The sequence below is a fragment of the Diplotaxodon limnothrissa genome, linkage group LG7 (assembly GCF_057381915.1).
Source record: "Diplotaxodon limnothrissa isolate DT_005_m linkage group LG7, D_limnothrissa_male_GT1.1, whole genome shotgun sequence".
NCBI classification, from domain to species: Eukaryota; Metazoa; Chordata; class Actinopteri; order Cichliformes; family Cichlidae; genus Diplotaxodon; species Diplotaxodon limnothrissa.
Genome location: NC_140602.1, coordinates 18,501,441 through 18,519,941, shown reverse-complemented (window position 1 = coordinate 18,519,941; position 18,501 = coordinate 18,501,441). Strand labels below are relative to the sequence as shown.

The 18,501-nt window shown below is 40.1% G+C and overlaps 2 protein-coding genes across 2 annotated transcripts; one reads left to right on the top strand and one right to left on the bottom strand.

Annotated features, from left to right (window-relative positions):
- Window positions 1-3,462: 3,462 nt before the first annotated feature.
- twf1a (twinfilin actin-binding protein 1a) lies at window positions 3,463-11,540 on the top strand. The gene is made up of 9 exons (XM_085357618.1): window positions 3,463-3,545; window positions 4,891-4,971; window positions 5,118-5,296; window positions 6,319-6,414; window positions 6,577-6,681; window positions 8,369-8,494; window positions 9,181-9,331; window positions 9,474-9,595; window positions 11,273-11,540. Exons 1-9 carry the CDS (start codon window positions 3,521-3,523, stop codon window positions 11,438-11,440), a joined length of 1,053 nt encoding a protein of 350 aa, XP_085213744.1. The 5' UTR covers window positions 3,463-3,520; the 3' UTR covers window positions 11,441-11,540.
- A 1,216-nt stretch (window positions 11,541-12,756) lies between these two features.
- Window positions 12,757-18,292, bottom strand: irak4 (interleukin-1 receptor-associated kinase 4). Its single transcript, XM_085357616.1, has 11 exons — window positions 17,994-18,292; window positions 17,746-17,891; window positions 17,265-17,402; window positions 16,667-16,827; window positions 16,522-16,586; window positions 16,313-16,427; window positions 16,105-16,214; window positions 15,322-15,508; window positions 14,742-14,804; window positions 14,219-14,383; window positions 12,757-12,840 (listed from the first exon to the last, which is right to left on the bottom strand). The coding sequence occupies exons 1-11, from the start codon at window positions 18,152-18,154 to the stop codon at window positions 12,778-12,780; spliced, it is 1,374 nt and encodes a 457-aa protein (XP_085213742.1). The 5' UTR covers window positions 18,155-18,292; the 3' UTR covers window positions 12,757-12,777.
- Between the last annotated feature and the right edge of the window lie 209 nt (window positions 18,293-18,501).

Here is an 18,501-nt window from a genome sequence, read left to right as displayed (position 1 = left end):
AGATGAATGAATATTGATCTTTATATTAATATTCATCTTAAGCCATAATTAAATACAATCAGTGCTTTATTTTTTCTTTTCTTGAAGAAAATAGCTGAATTTAAACCAGAAAACAAGTTGACTTTATTTCTTGGAACTTATTACATTATAAAAGCAGATACCATACACATATAGTGGAGTAAAGCATTCATTATTATTTTATTATCCCTTTAATTTAAATACCCAATAATAGAATATCATTAAAATATCCCATAAATAAACCAGAACTGTTAGCATGAATATGCATATATATGATGCTCTTCTTCGTGGGTTTCTGGCATCTCAACATACCAAGACCAATACACATGCGAAAGAGTATCCTTATACCCTTTCTTCTTGGCTTTTTCATTTAACATAAACTTGTGTAGAAATGTGTCCCTTGTCAGCATAGTATAGTCTATGAATTCACATATAAAACTTTAGGCACTCTATGTATTACAGAATCCTTTTGTTTTTAATAAGTGAAAAGAAACAGAAAATCTTCAAATGTTACGCAGGATTAGCGATGCACTCTACCAGTGTGCAGTGTTGATGAAAATAAAAATAGTATGCAAAGCCACATCTGGATAAGCCAAAGTTATTTTGGACTCCAATGCAGTAGAATTTAAGCTCCTTTGCCACTACAGCCAAAGGTATATTTAGCACAGAAAACAGCATGTTGGTGAAAATACAAATCGCATGCAGTCTTCTAGAAATTGAAACTGAAAGCACACCTGCTTCTTCAATAGCCAAATATCACCTTTAAGAAACACAAGCAATAAGAAACTTAAGTACTAACCCTTAAACTGTAAAAGAAATAGCATGGTAAGCTGTGGATATGATTGCCTTCTGTGTTGTGAATGTTGGGACAGGTCTCACACATTAATCACGCTGCTGGGCAGAAAGTGGTAAACTGGATAGACTTTTAGCATCACATAAGCCATGGGAATAAACCCACAGTGTTTTCAGTTTTCCTTGTCCAGAGTCCCAATGTGAGGTTCTTTTAAGATCTATTACCTTGTACAGAATGTTTTTGTCTGTTTTCAAACACTGAAAAAACAGACTTATATGTAATCACCAAAGAACACATATAAACAAGAAATGAAGAAAGCCACAGGGGTGGGGGTGGGGATAGGCTGAAAACCCACCAGTAGAGTCAGAGTGAGAGGTGAGTTTTCCTCTAGTCAGGTCACCAGGGCTACGACATTTACACAGACAACCATTCACACTTATATTCACACCTACAGTCAATTTAGAATTGCCAGTCAGCCGAACATGAATGTGTTTTGTATGAGAGACAAAGCTGGAGTACCTCGAGAAAACACAAGCAGCACAGGGAGACCGTGAATTTTCCACACAGAAGGGCGCCAGCCAGCTGGTTGATTCAAACCCAGGACTCTCTTGACTCTTTTCAGTGGCTGGTGCCTGGTGCTATGAATGTCTGTTTCTTTGTGTTGGCTTGTCTGTGTGAAGCTTGCATGTTGTCCCTGTGCTTGTTTGAATTCTTACCCAAACAAATTTCCCACGTGTGGGACTAATAAAGGTTATCTTATCTTAATACTCTGGCTTCCCCTGACAGTCCAAAGGCTTGGTTTTAGGTTAATTGGCAATTCTAAACTTTTGTATTTTGACTTTTCTAAGAGACTAAGTAATTGTCTTATTTTAAAATGGTGTGTGCATATGAGTACTGCTGCTGTGCTTGCCCAAAGCCTGGTCCCCTTTAGTTCCCTGTGTAAGAAAATGTCCCGTTTCATCCATGCTCATATGAACACATGTGAAAATGTGAAATACAAGATATATTTTGACTTTTTTATACCAGCAAAGATATTTCTAAAAAAAAAAAAAAAAAGGTCAGAGGAAGGAAGCTCTGTTTTTACTAGATAAGAGGGACAAGTGCAGCAAGGTAGCACATTAACTTAATGTCACTATTATTTTTCATTATTATTTCCATTATGAATATGAAAACATCTCACCAATAGTATCCTGGGATTCAACAATAGTGTATATATCAGAGTAATTGCAAAAAAAAATGATTTAAAGCAATGATACTAATAAGAGCTAAACACATTTTACAGAGGTTTGCTGCTAGTGCTTTTACATTCAAACACTTGCACTTTCTCCTTTGTTTTCAAAGAAGCTCTAAGTTCAGCTTCTGGAAGAGGTGTAGTAGAAGGATTTGTACTGTTGTATTTGTAGTAACAAAAAAATCAATGCTGAAAAATACTACTTCTAAATTTATAGAGCTGAAATCATTATTTAATTCCGTAATTTCATTTACATGTACAATGACAATAATGGATTGCATTTATATAGCGCTTTTCAAGAACCTTAAAGCGCTGTACAATTCCACTATTCATTCACTCTCACATTCACACACTGGTGGAGGCAAGCTACAGTTGTAGCCACAGCTGCCCTGGGGCAGACTGACAGAAGCGAGGCTGCCATATCGCGCCATCGGCCCCTCTGGCCATCACCAGTAGACGAAGGGTCTTGCCCAAGGTCACAACGACTGTCCAAGCTGGGCCTCGAACCGGCAACCTTCCGATTACAAGACCAACTGCCAAGTCTTGAGCCAGGTTTGGGTATTCTGTTCCGTTCTATTCTATTAATTGAGTTCTTTATCAGGAAGAAGAAGCAGAAGTTGTAAAAATGAAAAAGAAAGAAAAACAAAGCCTGTTTTCAGAAAAACTGATAAAAGGCTATTGTATTGTATTTTATTCTATCATGAAAATAATCATCACTGCAAGTTTTAAGGTGTGACTGTGACCTCTGAAAGCAGGAAGCCACGAAAAGAGCCACTGGTTTCCTGGCTGGTAGGCAATCCACACCAGAGTTCTTCCACCTCTTCACCAAGAGGCCACATGCACCTGCAGATAAAAGGTGAATGAAAAAAATGAGACTTCACACCGAGCATGCACTACATAACCAAAAGAGACAAAAAATAAAAGAAGTTATAGAATATCTTGGCCTGTTGAGTCCAATTTAATTCACAGCAAAGGTATGATGCACGAGCAACCATTGGGCACGCCCCCTCCCCTTGATTGGTCGTTTTCATTCAGGTGCAGGACTTGACTAGTCGATATTTATGTCTTTCTTTTTTTTTTTTAATCAAATGTGACAAAAGAACCCCAGTATTTATAAATGCTACACGCCGAGTCTTTGAATGACACAGCTCAGCAGAAATCAACAAACTGTATGGTTCATTTTTCCACAGGATAGTAAAAATAAAAAAAAAGCTAGAACACAGTTTTCATATTTGACAAAAAGAAAGCAGCGACAATTATAAAGACAATAATAAAGAGTGAAGTATCGTCTCCGTTTGTTTTTTTTTTTTAAAGACTGAAAAAAAAACACATATTAAAATAAAACACGATTACCTTCCTGTTAGGATTTTAGTGACGACAGACTCGGGGCGGGTCTCGCCGATGTAGTCCACTTCCTGCTTCTCTGCCCTGGTTTCGCCTGATCAGCCGCATCAGCCTTTTATCCGACGAAAGCCACAATGTCACATCAAACGGGCATTCAAGGTAGATGCTTTCTTTCTGATTCACAGCTTTCGGCCTTTACGTGTTTTGTTTTGCTGCGTGTCTGATTGCCCGGCGAGCTTTAAGCGCCTGCAACAATTAATTGCAAGGGGAAGCTAGCGTCACGTTAGCTAGCCACTCCTAGCTAGCTTTGAGCTATCCTGATGTGTGCATATGTGTGTGTGCGTGCCCTGTTTGGACACTTATGACCAGGAAATCTAATCCTGAGTCTCTAATCAGTTTACGAGCGACCTAAAACACGACTACTCATACTTTTTTCACCCTCGCAGTGCTCGAAAAGCCTGTAATTCCCCAGCCTTTTAGCATCAAGCATAAATCCGGTAGTGTTTAGATTTTGAGTAGATTTTGAATGGACAGACGACGCCTTCATTTTGACAAACTGCTGGCCTGATACCTGTCGGTGTTTGCAATAATCCGTGAATGGTACTGGCATTGCTTAAGCCGTGTTGTAATTAAAAGGAAAAAGGGATTTATGCAGGGCGTGACCACTTGTTATACACGATGGCATCGCAGCAAAAATAGAAACAACCCCCGAGGTTAAACTTACAAATCAGGCAACCTTAAAATAGAAGTACAAACGTACTTGTTACTGCTGTGTCCGAATAGTGTTTTTTTTCTTTTTCTGTTTTATCTTTTAAATATATATATATATATATGTTAAACGTAAAGCTTAATACAGGGGCTCCTCTAAGCTAAACCCTTTTTGTGGTTGTTTGTAGCTCACCAGATTTTGGTGGTGGTGAAAAACAAAAGTGAATCCTAGTAATTCAGGGAATATGACCCAGTTCATTTACTACCATGTATGTGTTGTGTTACATGGAAGATTTTTCTTTAGTGCCTTCCTGCAAAAGTGATTTTAAAAATGTCTAAATAGTTTGTTGGACTTGTGCCATTAAGGTTCCCTTGGGCTTTGTGTTACAGCTATTAAGAAGTTGGTTTGAATCTGAATTATCACCCTTTTTAAATTTATTAAAAGAAAATGTATTTATTGTGACTGGGTTTGAGATCAAAGGTTGAACCAAAATAATAGGACTGACAAGTTTTCTTGATGGCCTGCTCACTCAAAGCCTGTGCAATACGGGATAAAATGCTAACTTTACAAAGGTCTGCAGGTGCTGAATGCTTAATGAGAAGATCATTTTGTGGCCTTTGTCTAATGGCTGACATCAGATGGTTCACAGGCTATTATGAGTCATTAAACCTTTAGGTGTAGACTCATAATCATATGACTCATGATGGCCATGTTAAGATGAGCGTGATGTTGTTGAGCCTGCATTGTTTAAAGGAGGGGAAGAAAACCCTGACCTTATGTCTTTTTTTCTCTCAGCGGGGAATGATGTGAAGGATATCTTTGCCAGTGCGAAGAGCGGGGATCAGTATCGTGCCCTAAAGATCGTCATCAAGGATGGTAAGCAGCGCTCTAGCGTCCTGGAGTTTGTTTACTTCTACCTAAATGTCTGCCAAGGCTGACATTAGCATTTCTTTATAAAGAAACAAAACTCTGCACTGCTGATTTTTTTTTTCTCTCTCTCTTTGTCCACATCTGCTCTCCAGAGCAGCTGACTCTAGGTGCCAGCAGGAAAGCATCTAAAAAATGGGACCAGGAATATGATTCTTTAGTGCTACCCCTCCTCGACGATGATGTGCCCTGCTACGTTCTATACCGGCTAGACTCCAATAACAACCAGGGCTACGAGTGGATCTTCCTGGCCTGGTCACCGGACCACTCTGCTGTAAGAAAAAAACCCCAAACTACCCCAGCTTTAATGAATAGCTTTCCATTCTGCATGGCATTTGTCCTTCTCTGCTATGGGTATCAGACGGGTGGGGTTTACCACATCAAGGCAGCCGTTCTTTTATATGCATTCATTATTTCCTAACAGACCTCTTGAAAGCTAAATATGGGTAAATTATGTTTTTCCAAATAGCACGGTGCATAGCCTCAGCCTCTCCTTCTTGACTTAAAATTTACCCTCATTGCTTTTAGGTGGCATATTCCTTTCATGCATTGGTGTTTTGTTGTAATGCAAATGTGTGTGCTTGCAATTTATGCGTTCTTGTCTCGCACAGTGTCATTTAAGTCATTGTTGTTTGGTCTCACTAAAACTTGATGAACCACTTGCAGCCTGGAGTTGCTGTGAACAAGAATAGCCGTAACAAATAACACACAAGTGTGTTTCTGCAGCAGTGAAATGGGGAATGTTGCGAGGAGAAGCGACCGGTGCCCAGATAAAGTGCAATGGAGGATTATTTGTAGCACGGTGGACTTTAGAATCACTTTCTGAAGGAGGAGCTGAGCTCAGCATTCCTGACCTCTAGTATAAAGCACGAGCCTTCAGGTTTAGGCTTGCTTGGAAGTTGCAAAACATTTTTCCAATGCATGCATGCACTCGTTTTTATCATGTGCATTTTCTTTTTCGCTTCGTTAGAACTGGAGCTGGATTTACGTAGCCTAAATCACACGTTTGATATTTAAAGGTATCTTGTAAAGTTTTGGTTACCACTAGTGTAACTATGAATTTGAGCAGTTCCCTATTTTTATGACAGGAAATGCAGCAATAAACCAGCAAACACATGAAAGAATGTCTTGACAGAAGCACCGGCTGTAATATGTATTATAATATTTCTCACTTTTTTTAAGGCAAGCAACAATAAAATGTTTTTTTTTTTCTTTAAAGATAAAGCTCTCATTACCTTATGTCCTGTGTAAAGTTTGCTAAATATTATATTTATTTTTTTTGGATATTCACAACAGGTGCGACACAAAATGTTATATGCTGCTACCAGAGCAACACTGAAGAAGGAGTTTGGAGGCGGGCACATCAAGGATGAGATTTTTGGTACCAGCAAGGTTGGTCAAGTGAAAGGCTTGTTACTCAGTAGTTTAACAGTGCCAAGTTAAATGTCAGTGTTAGTGTTTAGCACCTAATAGGAACTGTGATTACTATATCAGTAACAGTGAGTCAGTGTGTGTTTCTGCATGCCGTGTGATTGGGCTGTTCTTTACCTGCAGGATGATTTGAGCCTCAGTGGTTACAAGAAACATCTGACCTCTCAAGCTGCTCCTTTGCCTCTTACTGCTGCAGAAGAGGAACTGAGGCAGATCAAACTGAATGAGGTAACACACACACACACACACAGACAAGTGATTTGGATTTTATCACTTGGTCACCGCTTAGAGTTGTCATCATCTTGGAGGAAACGATGTTCTGTGCAGTGCTTGCTGCACACATGCGGTCACTTGTTGACAAGTTCTCTGGTTTGAAGTGTTCTAAAGTGGGTGTGGATTAGGCTTCTCGTTTCTCTTTTGGCATTACGTCATTATCACATTGGAGGCTTCACTGGGAGAAAGCACTGGCTTGCTTTAGCTCAGCGGTATCCCTCCTCATTGCATATCCTGGGTGTGGTAGGTAAATCCAAACCAGTACAGTGTAGGGTATCAATGAAAGCTGGCGCTGAAGCTTTCCAAACAGCGCAAGGTCAGCAGCAATGCAAGTGTGCATATGCTTGCCTGGCAGTATCAGTGCAGTGCAGAGATGCTGATGCATTAGAACAGCAGGATGTTCTAATGCATCGGGAAGAGATAAAGCTATTAGCTGTGTGTATATCCTTAGCTCCACAAAACGTGCTGTTTAGAGTTGTAAACACTGGTTAGCCTAATCAGCAAAGGGACTAAAAGAAGAGCTTTTTGATTGTTCTAATCGAACATTTACATGTTGGGAGCTAAATGCAAATGAGAGGGTTCTGTAGCTCTTAGTATTTGGCAGTGATTGGTCACAAGAGTACAGGTGAGCTGCATCAATGGCTTGTGCCTTTGTTGTGATCAGATAAAGAAGTGCTGTAATGTGATACTTGTTGCAGGCAGTGTCGTCAGCAGTGTTTACAGTGCTGATATCAAGGTCTCCGGGGATGTGCCACATAGACTCCAACAGACAAATGAAAATGGGAACATTTGAAGTTTCACTCTTTATACTTCTGGAGAGTATTCCTAGAATTTTGCCGAGAATTTCTTCAGTGTTAAGAAACAACCTGTTTCTAATTGCTGCTCTCCCAGCTCCGCCACATGAACAAGAACTATCTTTCTTACCATATATGGAAGTGCTCTGAGTAGAGTGCAGGCTGTCTCCAAAAGTACGGTCAATTAAAAGCAGCAGAGCAAATGGGAAGTGAGGTTTTTTTGCTCTTCCCACTTGCCCAGCTGTTGAAGGAAGATGATATACTGTTAATCTGTACTGCCTAGCTCAAAAAGCCTTTGAAATATTTATTGTTGCTTTGCCTCGGAGACTGCACACTTTTTTCCAAGCAGATGGATAAAAGACCTGCAATCCTTTTTGGTATGCGCGATAGCTACATGGGAGGCTCAATCATGTTTGCATGGCATTTCATTTTGTGGGAACAAGCCTCTAAAAATAGATGCAATCCATCAGTGTAATCCTTCCAGAATTTCCAGTTTTCAGTGCAATTTCTCGGAGGCGCCTTGTCACTTCGATACAAGCACCTCATCTGTAATCATCAGGTCTAGCTCTGAAGATGTGCAAAGCACTTGTAATCCTAAAAAGTTTTTTTTTTGTGTTCTTTTTTTAACGGTGTGCCCTCACATGATTACACTTATTGAATTATTGTGGCTTATGTTTTGATTTTGAAGACATTTGATGCTTGCTAAGTAATGCTCTGATCAGCCTACTTTAAAGGCTTTGATATCATTTTTCAGTGTTTTTGTCAATTGTAGTGTTTTAATGACGATAATGTGACTGTAGAACTCAAAGTGTGTCTCGTTTCTGTGTCTTCGTTTGTGGTGTGTTTAGGTGCAGACTGACATCAGTGTGGACACCAAGCAGCAGACTCTGCAGGGAGTGGCTTTCCCTATTCATAAAGATGCCATCGCAGCACTTGAACGTTTCAGGGACAAGAAAATCAACTACGTACAACTGGTGAGTTATTAGCTGGGGTTATTAGCCTCTACATGGCCAAGTGTCAGCATACCTGTCACAGCACTACATCTGGGCATTTTTACATGCCATGGGATTACAAAGTATTGTAAGGCCAGCCACATACTCCTGGTGTCTGCAGCTTTCTGCATACACGTCTGCAAGGCTGTATCCTGGTCTAAATGACAGTAATTAGCTCAGCACTGACATATTCATATTCAATAATTTGAATGTGCAGTTGGAGTTTTTACCTTGTGTTTGGAAAGATGCAGATTGTTTTGGCGAGGAGACCTTTCTAGTTTGACACAATGAGTTACTCAGTTTGTCCAAAAAGCCTTTGTGTAAATTCTGCTCATTGAAATTCTGTCGGTTTGTGTCACAAGATCAGATGAGTCCAGTACAAAGGAATAATTGTAGCACTGTTGTGGTTGTGCATCAGATTTCCTTTTCATGAGTCTAAAAGCTTAGTTAAAGTGAATTTCTTTCTTTTGTGGGTTCTATTCATCCTTACTAGTTTTACTCCTGGCTGCTGAGGATCACATTAGCATGTAGAGTAAAGGGAGCTGTTTGGTATTTACTGGCACCACCTAGATTTTTCACATTGTCTGGTAACCAAAGCAGGGAGCTTGTAGTTACAGGAGCACTCGGCTTGCTTAAAGGGTAACTTTTTGCTTCTTTTGTCAAAAAAGAAATTAGATGCTGAACAGGAGCTCATTCGGTTGTGCGGCACTGAGCCAACGGAGCTGAAAGATCTCCCAATGAGAATCCCTAAAGATACTCCACGTTACCACTTCTTCCTCTACAAACATTCCCATGAGGGCGACTACTTAGAGTCCACAGGTAAATGATTTCCCACGGGTTATTACGAACAGCAGGAAAAAACAAACAAACACTGTATTTTGTGCAGGTTTCTGTGTTGTTCTGCTCTGAATGGTGCTTCACGTGATTCCAATCTCACTGTCCTTTCCTTCTTTCTTTGTAGTCTTCATTTATTCTATGCCAGGGTACAAGTGTAGCATCAAAGAGAGGATGCTGTATTCCAGCTGCAAAAATCCCTTGGTCGACATGGTGGAAAACAATCTCCAGATTGAGATTGAGAAAAAAGTAAGACACTGTGTTTTGTGATATACTAGGGCTGTGCGATATGACCAAAATCTCATATCCCGATATAAGAATTCTATCGTCCCGAATCCCGATAACGATATAAATCGCAAAAATTTTCTGTAAATTCTGTGAATCTCGGGCAGCTCGACTTGTGTGAAGTGTTTCCAGCTGCGTGTCATGTATCTGGAGTCGAGTGTTTTAACCGATGCATGAAACTATACAGTTTTAGACATAAGTTGTAACGGCCGCCGTTTTCTTTGTATTTATTACACGGCGTGCTGCGGGGAAAAGCCTGTTCTAACGTTTGAGTCTAAGGTTTATTTTTTAGCACCTGGCGGCTCTTTTTTACTTCTCATCCGTAAATAATCTGCTCTTTCACGTGATTCAGTTTATTCTGAAAAGTCTCAACAGGATCTTGAGCTTTATTGTGAAAGGTTTATGTGGAACATAAACAAGCGGCCCCACGAAGGTGTTGCTGTCGCTGTTGCTAACGACAACTCATAAAAACAGGCGCTTGTCCGTCAGTAGTGTGGTTATATTACATATAAGAGAAAGAGAGAACTTTAAGAAATTAATATAACCACTACAGTGACCATCAAAACGATGAAAAAATATTGTCGTAAACAGTTTATTTTGCGACACCACGAAACAAATGATAGCGTAAAATGAAACGATAGACGTTTTTATATCGTCATCCGATATATATCGTTATATCGAACAGCCCTATGATATACTATAATAATCAAATGTCTTATGTAAAATAAATATCATTTATTTACATAAGAGATTTCCTGATAACAAAAGTATTTGTGTACTGTGTTTCATACAGAGTTTAAAATGGTTTTGGTGGCTGATATGACTGATTACAAATGTAAACCTTATTCTACATGTATTGCTTAAACAAGACTGAAAACCTACAGAGTGTTATTATTGATTCTACAGTAAATCTCCAGGCATTTACAGGAAGGGTGGAGCGCCATGCTTCCAAAGCATATTTTCCTCATAAGGTGTTTTGATGATGGTGGTGAAGGGCACTCTACCCATAATTTACTCCACATTGCATTACACATCATATTGCCAATGCTTTTAATGTATTAATACAGCTTATGTAGGGGAGAGAAGTGTGTCATGATTTATGAGATAAATCGGCATCAATTTGCAAATTCTGAACGTGACAGTCAACAAAAACGTTCAGACATTTTTCATAGTTTTTTTTTTTTTTTTTCATTTAAATTGAGTTTTTCTCAAAAATTTTTTTTAACACAATTCAGTGGGCTACATACTGAACTGGGAGGAAAGGATGGAGACAAAGCATTAATAATATGGCACTAATATTGATCTGACACCAATACCAGCGTTGGCATTGATACTATCTATATTTGGATCGATTCGAGCACATGCGCTGTATTTTAAACAGCACACATGTCATGGAAAACGCTGCACAGGCTCAGGAACACTTCCACAATTTACTGTCTGTTCAGCTTAAACATCTGTCATGCAAATAAAAGCCATGTTGTCATCTTAGAACTCATTTGTAGTGACCTTTTCTAATGGGCCTCAAACAGCATGCTCAATGTTGGGCACAGGGGTGAATGTTTTTCCTTTAATCTGTCACACAATGCACCAGTGGTCCAGCTCATCTTTTTAATGCACTTTTTAAATATTTCTGTTTCCCAGTTGGAAATAGAAAACGGAGAAGAACTGACAAGTGATTTCTTGTACGAGGAGGTGCATCCCAAGCAGCACGCACACAAGCAGCGCTTTGCCAAGCCCAAAGGCCCCGCTGGTAAGAAGGGCGGCCGCCGCATCACCCGACCACCGGGGGAGAGAGAGGAGGAAGATTAAACAGACCTCACCGCCCGACCACCACCTCTACCCCGAGCACGGTCCACAGAGGAACATTCCTGCTTTGGGGAGGGGAAGGCAGGAGGGGGGGGGGTTAATCATTTTCGACACGCTTGTTTAAAATAATAAGACAAAAACCTCAAATTCCCACAGAGTTCACCCACAGACCCAGCTATGCACGCCAAGGACAACTGAGCAATGACACACTTCAGAATGTCCATTTGTAGCTTGCCAAATGGAAGTACATTCATGTAGGTTAGTACATTCATAAAAACCCTTTTACTATAATTCAGAGAGGCCCAAACCAAGTCAAAGATGAGGTTGTTTTTTTTAATTTTCACATCGTTGCCAGCTCTGAGACTTCAAAAATGTTAGTGTAACTAATGTGAACTTGCGCCGATGTGATGAAAAGACCCCATTTTGTGTTCACGTGCTCAAATTCCTAACTTCCATTCCTCCTCGTGTCAATTAATGTTTCTGTGTCTAATGTGTTGATTATTTGTCTCCTACTGTTTGCACAATGAGGTGCTCCAAAGCAGAAAAAAAAAAATTCTCAAACTTGTGTCTGATGATTCATTTTATATTGGGGGGGGGAAAAAAAAGACTTCTTTTTTTGATATAACTGTGGTTTACATGAAAAAAATCATCTGCTGAGATACTTATTTTTCTATGCAAGTGCTGTAAATGTACATATTGTAGCTGTGTGATGCTCTTTGATTAAGAAACAGTCTGGTCTGTTGAGGTAGATGTCCACGTCGGTAAGGATCACAGTGAAAGAACTGGGGCTTCCAGAAATATTACATCCACACATTTCAGATTTCACAAGGAAGGAAGCTTTTCCAGCTTTTCTGGTTCCCATAATGACAGGGAATGCCACGCTACTGGATGGGAAAGGGAATAATATAATTACCTTGATCAAAATGTTGCCACATCCACTGATGTACTGATTAATATTAGGCAAACTACTTCGCTCACCTCATGTTTGAAGGGAATATCCCTTTATGTTCATACAGTGTCATTATAATAGAAAAATCATGTTTGGTCTTATGTTTTCTTATAATTCTTTTAAAGAAGAAAAATAAAATATTTAAATCACTTTCTTTCACTTCTTTAATTGTTCGTAATAAATACATTTAACACTGGGAAGAACAACCAATCAGCATTCTGAAAGAGTTCGGCCATTAGATTTGTTTAAAGGCCGCACAGAAATGTATTCAGCAGTATTTTTACAGCAATTACACACGTAAGCTACATGCCTTTAAAAAAAAAAACAGTGCAGTAATTCTTCTGTCAGTCTGCAGTTTGAAGCAAGCTCACAATTCCCACGATGCTTTGCTTCACGCCTTTCTATCAAGATCCAGTGCAATGTTTTTGACGACTCCGTGAATCTCCGCGTAAACCTGTTCAGACACACAACAATCATGACTACATCATGAAGTTAGCATATATATATATATCGTAGCAACAATATGACATTTTCCTTTAGTTCAACAAGACAAGAGTGCAGCCTCCGTTCTCTTACTGCCTGCATTTGCTCCCTAAATCCCCTAAATAATATGTTTGTTATTACATAGACTCCCCATACACTTTATTAGGTACACCTTGCTATATCAAGTTGGGCCCCTTTTGCCTTTAGAACTGCTTTAATTCGTTGCAGCACAGATTGAACACAGTGTTGGAAAATTCCTCAGAGATTTTGGTTAATATAGCGTCACACAGATTTGTCAGGATGTGGCAGAAAGGGACATTTGCATCATGCATTCATGATGCAAATGTCCCTTTCTATCACGTCCCAAACATGCTCTATTAAGGCTAAGATCTGGTGACTGTGGAGGCCATTCAATTACAGTGAACTCGTCATGTTCAGGAAACCAGTTTGAGACGATCTGAGCTTTGTGACATGGTGTGTTACCTTCCTGGAAGCAGTCATAAAAACGTCGGTTTACTGTGGTCACGGTCAACAACAACACTCAGGTGGGCTGTGGTGGTTAAGAAACGCTCAGTTTGTATTAAGGGGTCCAAAGTGTGATAAGACAATGTCCCCCACACCATGACACCAGCAGCAGCCTGAGGTTTTGGTACATTGCTGGACTTTCATGCTGTTTTTGCCAAATTCTGATCCTATCATCTAAATGTCATAGAAGAAATCAAGACTTATTGGCCTGGGCAATGTTTTTCCAATGTTCTGTTGTCTGAGTGAACTGTGGCCTCGGCTTTCTGCTGCTCATCCCATCTGCTTTAAGGTTCAACATGTTGTGCATTCAGAGATGCTCTGCTGCATACCTTGTTAAGATAACGAGTACTGTTGACTTCCTATCAGCTTTAAACGGTCTGCCCATTTTCCTTTGATCTCTGGCATTTTCACCCTCAAAACTGCCACTCACTGGAAATGGTTATGTGCTATTTACACAGCATCAAATCGCAACAAAAGTCACCTCGAGGTGCTTAAATGACCACAGCCACGCCTATACAGCAGTCAGTTGCTGCTATGTGATTGGCTGTTTAGATATTAGTGTTAATAAGCAGTTAAACAGGTGAATGTATTTTTGCTAATAAATGCCATTAAAAAAAAAACCAAACAATGACCCGACTCAGTTGTTAATGATCCTCTTTTCAAAAACTAAAACAAAAAAAAAAAATCCCTTTGTGGGATTTCTTCATTCAGCCTGGTCCAGCAGAGGCACATAACACAGGCAAACAGCTCAAGGTGAAAAGCTGTGCAGATGCCAACACAGTAGCTTGACCTATACATTAAATCTGCTGGGATCGTTCCTGTACCTGTCTGATGACAGGCCGTCTGTTTTTCCTCTCATGGAGGCAGTTGCATGCCAAGGAGTAAATACTCTCCACCTGGCTCAGCTCCCAGGCTTTCATCTTTTTGTCCACAAAATCCTCCAGAGTCAGCTCCTCATCTTCATCATCTATGTCATACCTCATCTCCATCTAGGAAATGAAGTAGGGAACACACACACACACACACACACACACACACACACACACACACACACACACACACACACACACACACACACACACACAGTGATGTAACAATCATCTTCTGCAAGCATGTTCCATAGATGCTGACTTGTATATTAAACATCAAATGCAGTATCAGCACATGATGAGCACAGATGAAACTTTTAAAGGTGGAAGATTTGAACTTTTTTGTTTAAATCAATAACAAATTGACTATTAACCGATAATGTTCCCTGACTTATTAAAGGCAAAGCCTTTAATAAGCTGGAAGCACAAAGTGTAGCTTGGCAGGTAACACGATGAAAGCCTCTTTTGTGTAACTTACCAAGAACTGTGGCTCCCGGTTTTCATCAACTGGCGGGAGTCCAGACAATATTTCTAACAACACCTGTAGATGGCAGAGAGACGGGGTTAATCGCACGGCTCTGGGCAACAGGAAAACTTACATGTGGCGGCGGGTAACATCGCCAACACTGCAGTATTCCCACAGCATGTAGGAATGCATATGCTTCGTGGCAAGGTCAGAGATTCTACTAAAGTACTGATCCCGGAAATCATCTAATGATCACCTAATAATCACCTATGTTTGACAATTATAGCTACTAATACGTATCGCTGTGTCCCACAGCAGATTTGGGATAATGACAGATGATAAACAATATAGAGCACTTATTTCACAAATACTGAAAAAAGTATACTGCAACGCTTGTGTCCTGCAGTTATATATGTGTCAGTAGTTTGGGAGAACCTTGGAGTCAAGGAAAGTGCTGAGTATTGCTCTACATTTTACATTACAGCTGCAGTTTCTCCAGCCCTACCTGTGTGTATCAGTGTGTGTGTGTGTGTGTGTGTGTGTGTGTGTGTGTGTGTGTGTGTGTGTGTGTGTGTGTCTGAAGAAAGCCTACCACTCCAAAACTGAAGACATCGGATTTTGGTGTGATCTCTCCTCTTAGCGCCTCCGGTGCCATGTACGCACGGGTACCCACGATCCTCTCAGTCATCATGGTTGTCGAGGTTCGCTTGGCCGATGCTCTCGTCAGACCAAAGTCTGAGATTTTGGCCACAAAGTGTTCATCTAACAGGATGTTCGCACTAACAGGGAAGAAATACCAGAGTGAGCAACAAAACATCCAGTCATGTGTCATGTATATTTCTACATTTAGGGAAATGTGATTTTACTGGCTTCCTTGCCAAGAGTTAAATTAAAACATCAATACCTCTTGCATGATTTTGCTTATGAGCCTCTATAAAACTCACTAAATTACCAAACTGTACCTTTCGTGCCCAAACTGTACTGTTGCATTACTAATGAACCTGTTCGTGATCTTCATGTTAACTTAAACTACTAGCTACTAGTGGTGTCATCAGATTAAACAAAAATAAAATAAATCTAGGTGTGGCATCAGTTTTTTCATGTGCCTCTGAACAGGGACATAAATACAAGTGTAAATGAAACCTTTTTCTACTTTTAATTTAGTTTAATTTTGTCATATGATCTGCAGAGAACCATATGGGAAAGCTTTTTCTACATCCCCAAAGTCTTTTTTTGGTTCTTTGTCTAAAACAGTAATGTGATGTAATTTGCATAGTGTTCCATAAAGGTACGGGACATCAAAAACAGGATATTTTCTCTCTTCTTTGTAGGATATCTCTAAACCAATAACGATGAAAGCTTTCGCACTATGAACCTTTTAACATCTCTGTGGACGTGATGGTTGGAGTGCAGATACTCCAAACCTTTGGCTGTCCCTTCTGCTATCAAGCACCTGTGGTGCCAGGAAAGTGGAGGACTTCCTTCCTAAATAAACAAAAAAAAAAGCATGTAATTAAATCCCTTTATGAATGCACGGGGACTGAAAAGCAGACTGTTTGTGTAGAAGAGTAAATAATGCTTACAAAGCAAGCCAGTCGGTCTAATAACGATCCATTGGCCATGAAAGCGTACACTAAACATAGGTGCTGTTCGTCACAGGAAAATCCAACCATGTCAACCAAGTTCTCGTGTTTCAACCTGTGGAACAAATGCTGTTATTAAACCATACCTGCATTTGTAAATACATGTATGTTAAATATGCTTCTTCACCTTCTTCCTGAGGGAAACTTACACTTTCAGAGTCTGGATCTCTTGGTTGAACTGATCTTGCAACTTGTCCAGTGGTATGTCATCCACCTAAATAATACAATATCTCAGATGCAATTAACAGCAGTACACAGAGGCATGTGGTTCTGTTAAAAAATATTTTCACTTACTGGATTGAGTTTTTTCACTGCAACTGGTTTGTCATTCAGGAGACCTTTGTATACCGTCCCAAAGCCTCCCTCTCCAATTCGGCTGCCACCAGCTGACGTGGACCGGTCATCAAAGTTGCCTGTGATCCTCATCAGGTCACTATATAAGAAACTGGAGAAGCCTAAGGAGGGAGACACAGTAAACTGCCTCATTAACTTCTCTGATCAAGAGCCCGACGCTGCCACCTGCTGTCGATTACGTAAAATCACATCTTTACGAAGAAGCGGCATCGAAATCTAAACATCTTTGTTGACTACACTACACCACTATAGAGCAGCTTAGTTTACAGTGCTCTAATGTAATCAAGTAGATTTATTGCACTACTTTAGTACTGCAGTGGCAGATTTACATGGTGCTGAGAAAGATATGACATTTTAATTCACTGAAACCAGACTTTTCAGCAGATAATGAAAGATGAACATTATCTACTTAAAACATCGCATGAATATGACTCATAAATGACTGTGTTAATAAATGTCATACGTGTCATACGTTCAGTGTCACATGTTCAATCAAGATATGAACGTAAAATTAATACATAATCAAAAAGTGAAAGACCTGTGTGTATTGGTTCGGTGTTCTCCTGTGGCATTCGAAGCTGCAGCACAGTGGTGACGGGCTGCTGCTGCACATCTCTCTCTTCCAGCACTCTGGTTGAAGCAGTGCTTTGGGTTTGTGTCTCCAGTGGACTGGACTCTTCAATTGTGTGAGGACAAAAACAAAAAAATGATCAGAATAAATGATTGGGTTTTACATCCTGTATCAATGCGGTTTGACTGTTTCTCCTCATGCTCCAGGCATCACACCTTTAATATAACATAACAGATGTTTACTCATCCTCTACCCAAAAAGTGCAGAAGTTTTTTGCTACATCTCTTATTGCAATTTCACAACTCGTGGTTAACATCTTATTTTCTTACAATAATTTTTTTTAAAAAGAGGGCGATACTGGGAAAAAGATCTGGGGTAAGTTAAGATTCAACAGGTTTATTCTACCTGTTGCGTGTGGTTATTATTTAATGGCTTTTAAAAGTCATACCAGGTAGCAGAACACTGGCAGCAGCCAGTAACTCGTGACTCTTCAAAATGTCCACAAGTTCACCCACTGTGCTGTTGGTGGTCCCCCAGTCATTGAGCAGCTCCACTGTGGGACTGCGACCCTGTGCAACAAGACCTTCAAATCTCCTTCAAAGACAGCGGCACAAATTCAGTAAACAATAAATAAACAATCAGCGTGATTTCATTCAATGAAAAACAAGCACGTCAGAAAGTTTGCCCGCATCTTACCTGACATGAAGCTGGGAATACCTCGGCTCCCCGCTCGGTTTCTGTATATCTACAAGAACTTCTTTCCACCTGTCCTGAGGATCCAAAAAATCGGACAATTTGCGACGTAAACGAAAACCGATGTTGCGAATATAAGTAGCGGAAGTTACTGGATTATCCATTCTGCGGGGAGCTTGTGACCAAACCTGAGATTGGGTTTTATCTAACAGTCATGCTGTCATGATCTTAGACCTGAAGACGTTAATTATACTCCATCGAGTGGATTCTTTAACCCAGAAAAATCGCAAACAGTTAGGTTTTGCTCACATACCTAAAAGAAAAAGTGTTTTCCGATATTGAGCAACTTCCCCAAACGTAAACAGCAGGGCTGTCCTACAAAAGGTCTCCACCTACAAAGCGGAAACGCAAAGATTGAGTGCTATGGTATAATACAGTCTGTGCTGGCTGTTCTTACCTGTAAGCGGGCACAACAAACTAACAATAAACCTGCGTGTGGTTATTCATATAA

Bases quoted from the DNA above. Each gene is read 5' to 3' on its own strand.
- irak4 (XM_085357616.1), bottom strand. From the start codon at position 18,154: ATGGATAATCCAGTAACTTCCGCTACTTATATTCGCAACATCGGTTTT. The intron at 16,215-16,312 runs GTAAGCATTATT...TTGTTTATTTAG, and splicing joins TAGACCGACTGGCTTGCTTT to GAAGGAAGTCCTCCACTTTC. The intron at 14,384-14,741 runs GTAAGTTACACA...TTCATTTCCTAG, and splicing joins ACCGGGAGCCACAGTTCTTG to ATGGAGATGAGGTATGACAT.
- twf1a (XM_085357618.1), top strand. From the start codon at position 3,521: ATGTCACATCAAACGGGCATTCAAG. The intron at 3,546-4,890 runs GTAGATGCTTTC...TTTTTCTCTCAG, and splicing joins ACATCAAACGGGCATTCAAG to CGGGGAATGATGTGAAGGAT. The intron at 9,596-11,272 runs GTAAGACACTGT...TCTGTTTCCCAG, and splicing joins AGATTGAGATTGAGAAAAAA to TTGGAAATAGAAAACGGAGA.